The 5,842-nt window shown below is 34.0% G+C and overlaps 1 protein-coding gene across 1 annotated transcript; it reads left to right on the top strand.

The window, feature by feature from the left end:
- Positions 1 to 2,996: 2,996 nt before the first annotated feature.
- Positions 2,997 to 4,983, top strand: LOC105116351 (myb-related protein Myb4-like). The gene is made up of 3 exons (XM_011013672.1): positions 2,997 to 3,417; positions 3,523 to 3,652; positions 4,118 to 4,983. The coding sequence occupies exons 1-3, from the start codon at positions 3,249 to 3,251 to the stop codon at positions 4,806 to 4,808; spliced, it is 990 nt and encodes a 329-aa protein (XP_011011974.1). The 5' UTR covers positions 2,997 to 3,248; the 3' UTR covers positions 4,809 to 4,983.
- The last annotated feature ends 859 nt before the right edge of the window (positions 4,984 to 5,842 follow it).

Genomic DNA, 5,842 nt, shown 5'->3' with positions numbered 1-5,842 from the left:
TTGGTATGATAAAAATATCAATTTTTTTACTTTAGGAGATTTGCTAGCTGATTGGAGTACCCAAGACAAAGAAAAGTTTTTGAACGAATTGAAGAACTTTAATTAGGATAACCTTAACTTATTCAAATATTGTCATGATCAAATATTTCAAAGATGCATTCCTGACGCTAAGGTAAGTAGTGTTATTCAACTTTATCATCCTGAAGCATATGGGGGTTATTTCTCATAAAAAAACAGTCGCAAAAATCTTTCAAAATGGATTTTATTAGCCCACCATGTTCAAGGACTCATGTGCATTCTGCAAAGCTTGTGAAAATTGTAAAAAGTCAGGATTCATTTCAAAACATAAGGAATCTCTAGATAATCTTTTATTGACTTTTGAGACATATCTTGGTGGAGATGTATATTGTGCAATTCATGATTTATGGCTCCATTTTCATAAAGAACATAATCAACTTAGTCTTGGAAATCTGACAAAAAAAGACCTTGTTTACTAGTTTTTAAGAAAACTGGATGGGAAGCCTATCCCCGACTTATAGAGGGCGTTTAAGCCATTCTTGGACATAAAACCAAAGGAAGATGTCAACCACAATCACAACTACTTGTACATACACATGCTTTTTCAAAAATAAATAAATAAATAGAGAGAGAGAGAGAGAGAGAGAGTATGTGTGAGATTCCAGTTGGCCTACATATAGACGGTATGATTGCCTTTTTAATTTCTCATCTATAAAATCCTCTCTCCTTTCTTTCATTTCTACTCAACCCATATATAGGCCATTTTCATGTGGAGCCCAAGATTTAAAAATGTCATTTTCAAGTCCAAATTGTAGCAACAACAAAGAAGTCTGAATCTGTCCTCCAGCCCAAGCACTGTTCAGTGTTTGGCCCTATATTTAGAGTTTTAGAAATCCAAATGACCTCAATTTTTTACCCTAGAAAGCTGAGATAATTTTCTATAACTTTTATGTTTTCAAGTGGGATGGATTATTGTAACAGGGTTCAAGGTTTTATTAATTTCACAACATCTATTCCTTGAAATTTGAGATAATTTCCTTCAAATTTCATGTTTTCAAGTGGTTTTGTCAAAATTGTAACCATTTAAAAACATGAAATTTGTAGGAAATTATCTCAGATTTCAGGGAATAGATGTTGTGAAATTAATAAAACCTTGAACCCTGTTACAATAATCCATCCTTCGCAATCCTTTGGGTGAATCTCAATACATCCATGAATGATCATCCATGACTTTTATCAAATCTCTATAAACTTATGATGACAACATGTATATGTTAGGTAAATAATTTGCAAAAATATTGGTTTACCTCAAAATTATTCAACAAACTAATTACAACTTCTCATGAATATTAAATATTCATTATCATTAATTATCAATGTCCATACAAATTAATACATATAAATTTACAAAAATTACAACTTCGCGATACCATTGATAAAAATTAAAACGGACTCGTTAAACAAGTTATTAATTATTTCAAAACAGCACATGTAATTTGGTAATTTAATAAAGTTTCAATAATTTACAAATAAATATAATTTTACAAAATCTAAAACAAATCATAACAAGTATAAAATTATACATTCATATACTACAAGTTTGTTTGAAAAATAACAATAAAACATGTACATATACTAACAAACTATATATGTACTAAAAAAAATTGACATTTAAATGTTAAAATTTAAAAAGATAGAATTACTTATAACAACTGATAAAATCCTTCAGTAAATCAGAATACAGATGTTATGATCATAAAACTTCAAGAAATATGACTTATTATGCTGAGAAGAGAGAGATTTTTTTTTGAGGGGCTAGTTGTTTGCAGTATGGAAGATTTGGGATAGAGAAAAAGAAGAAGAAATAAAAGAGGAGAGGGTCAATATAATGGTCATATATTAACTTTTGCAGACGACTTCACCGATGAAAGTATCCCGTTGGTGAACCCATCAGCCATTCTAACGATAAATAAGGCACGTCACTATACGGAAATTCTAATTTGAATCCCTTAGTGATTTTGTTTACAATGTGAATTGGTTATATCACCATATGAATCTACCATTTTGAATCACTCGGTGATTTCATCAATAAAATTATCTGCAAAACTTTCTCTGTAATTCCAGTGGACTATGTTTATTAGTATATACTAATGAAATATAAAAAAAAAAATTAATAATAATAATTGTAAGTTACTGATAAAAAAATTTTATCAATAAATTTATTGGTATTAAATAAATTTTTTATAGTAATTTTTGCATACACTATATATTTGACAACCCGTTCGAACGTGCAGTCGAGGATGTTTAAACATGAAAAGTCGAAGAACAAAATAACTTTGTGCTTCCACTAAAGACACTCAAACAACGCACATAGCTTCTTTATTGCCTAAAGGTCTCACATTTATCCAAAATATGGTATATCTTAATGCGCGAAGATCCTCGACCGTACTAATATAGATCATTTATCCTAGCCTAGTCTACCTTTGCACTTTAAACTAGCTAGAAGTCTCTCTCCCTCTTCAATAATCAAAGAAAGCGCTAGCTCCTAGTCTTCTTTGAAGAGTTTAGATTTAATTTTATTTGAATTAATTATTGGATGGAAAAGCATCTGATTTTAATGAATTGAAATTATACATATTTGAGCTTTAATTAAGGTATCAAATTAAATTAAAGGGCATGCTAATTCAAAAAATAAAATGTTGTTAAACTCCCTTTTCACACTTGTAATCATCGCATATACAGAAATGGTGCTCATTACATGCACACGCAATATATTACATAATAATTCATGGCATAAGGACATATACAGAAATGGATATTTTGTTCTAATTGACTAGGAAAGATTAGGAGACTGCGACCCTGTGGTAAATTGTACCATGAAATACGTTGTTAGTTTTTTTTTTCCCTTACACCAAGAACAGTGCAAACAGTTGTTTAATTTGCCTGTATACGAGTCAAGAGAAATGAATTTCCTATATTTTCAATTTCTTAATTGAATACATAGACTTTTAGGAGGTTCAAAGGAGGCTCCAACAGTGGCTTTGCTTCTTTTGAAAAGTTGTTTCTCGAGGTACAGTATTCTAGGTGAAGCCTGTGTGTGTGTGTGTGTATACATATATATAAAAAGAATAATTAGGCACTGGTTTGTATAACTTGCTCCAAGACTCCAATGCCTCATCTTTTGTTCTTGCAATAATATTATGCTTTTCTGAGTTTGTTTCTCTTACTGCATGAGCGAGGACATCATCATGTCTTCTTTAAAAAAGAGCATGACAGGTTCTAAAGAAGATGGTTCTGAACTTAGGAGGGGACCATGGACTCTTGAAGAAGACACCCTTCTTGTTCATTATATTGGTCGTCATGGCGAAGGCCGATGGAATTTGCTAGCTAAACGTGCAGGTATAGTTAATCCTTTGTGATCACACATCAGTAATATATAATACTGAGTTTATGTTTATAATATATATATTTCTTTTATGATTGATTTTTCTTCTTGATCTATAGGGTTAAGGAGAACCGGGAAGAGTTGCAGATTGAGATGGCTAAACTATCTAAAACCAGATGTAAAGCGAGGAAATCTTACTCCACAGGAACAACTCTTGATCCTTGACCTCCATTCCAAGTGGGGCAATAGGTATGATTTCTTGATCATGTCTTTTACCATATATCCTTCTGTGCCATCAACTTGCCATTAGTCTGGATAGATAGATAGATAGATAGGCATTAAAAAGTAGGGCCAATTAGTCACCACTAGACTGACCAATACCATATGCTATCTTTCATAAGTGATCAAGCAGAGAAGCATGTTGAATAAGTATCCACATCTGATTCCAATTCCTTACTTCAGGCATTATTTCTTCTCACTGTTGGTTGGCATTGCTCTGAAAGTTTGTGCTTTTCAGTTACCCTCCACTTGTAATATTATTTCATTTTCAATAGCCAGCTAATGTAAGCAGAGCTCATAAATGGCATAGTTGGGTTGTGTTCAATTTCAACACACAATTGTATTTGTTTCTTGAAAGCAATAGCCATGACGGTGACCAATAGAAGTAGAGATCATAAATGTCGTAGTGTAACTTGTTTATCCTACGCATTGCAGGTGGTCAAAAATCGCACAACATTTGCCAGGTAGAACTGACAATGAAATCAAAAACTATTGGAGAACTAGAGTGCAGAAACAAGCAAGGCACCTTAAGATAGATGCCAATAGCACAGCATTTCAGAATATAATTAGGTGGTTTTGGATGCCAAGATTGCTTCAAAAGATAGGAGGATCGTCAACATCTTCATCAGCCATGCCATCCCAAAGGCCAGCAGTTTCTCAGCCGAACCTCATTTATGCTCCTCAGCTTTCAACGTTCCCGCCAGCACTCCCCCCGGTACAGCAGCAAGAAGCTCCTCTTGATATGAGTGTGACAATGCATTGTTTGGAGCCTCATGAACAGACCTCAGACTCAGAGCTTGGCACAAGTTCATGCATTTCTTCAGCAGAATCAATGAATGTCTCACAAATGTCTCAATTATCAGAATACCCTACAAGTAACTTTCAAGCCATGGGCAGCAGCAGTGAGTACAGCACCTTGGTGAAGGGTTGCTATTATGTTGACAGCAATTGCTATGACATGGAAGCCATCAACCTAGCAACTATGCCAGTGCCTGGAGAACTTGGGATCTCAGCTGGCGATCGTCACATTGAAGATGGTGATTGGGGTGAATACGATTTCGGAGATACTATGTGGAACATGGATGAATTATGGCAATTTAGGAACTTGCAAGGAAGGGAAAATTAAGGTCTTGTTTTTGGAATAACCCACAAATACTTAGTCACGAAAGCGACAAATTTATATTTCTTGGATTAGTTGTGTAATTGTGTGAAAAGCCATTGTTAATTTTTGTACCAAGTTTTAGACAGTAATTGTGGATTTTGGTCTTGTGCAAACATTTATCAATTTCAAGATATTTCATGAAACCTCCTGTCCCTACAGCAATCCTAAACACTAAAACTAATATGTATGATGTTTGTTAAGTGCCTTGGTTCCATGATCGTGCGTGACACATCAAGTCAAAGAGTAGTGGGATGGTGAAGAAGTTTAGGAATGATTCTCTTTCTCTTACAACCTGGAAGATCAAGTGTCGAGTCAATTTGTCTCAGTGAGGTGCTCGCTAGCTCTTGTTGAACTTCAATCCATGACGACAGTTGTTTCTACCAACTAAAAATAAACGACATGAGGTAATTCCAGGAAACAAAATTTCTCACATTCATGCCACTAATTTTAGGACTTTTTGCTGTGAAATGAAAGCCACCAACCTATGAAAGATCAACTAACTAAGCACAGAAGGGACTAATAAATAAATCTTATTAGTCTTGGTGACCTGTGTAAACAAAATATATAGAGTCGAGACAGCTCATTTTATGGCTTCAAGCTTATCATCACATGCTCAATTCTTCTTTCACTATCAGCATGGGAATTAATATAGTCGGTTAGCTAATATTGACCGGAAGATGAAGGCAAGATGCCATTTGAAGCCACCTACAATGAATTTGACAAATTCAGGCTCCCATAAATGAATACACTGCAAGAATCCAATTTAATCTACACTGAAGACAGCCTGAATTTTATGATGATTGGAAAAAGATGGCCACGATGCCTTCAGAAAAATATTCTAATTAATTAGAATAAGTTGACTGGTCATGGCAGGGAACTCCCCACCATAGAATTTTAAAACCCAATATATTAAAAATTAAACAATGTCAAAGAATTCTACTTTTATGTTTGCTAACGTATCAGATGACTTCATTGGTGTGAGCTCACAGTGGATTATC

This window comes from Populus euphratica, unplaced genomic scaffold, assembly GCF_000495115.2.
Source record: "Populus euphratica unplaced genomic scaffold, PopEup_1.0 scaffold918.1, whole genome shotgun sequence".
NCBI lineage: Eukaryota > Viridiplantae > Streptophyta > Magnoliopsida > Malpighiales > Salicaceae > Populus > Populus euphratica.
The sequence above is the reverse complement of the archived record's forward strand: the minus strand, read 5'-3'. Positions and strand labels throughout refer to the sequence as shown.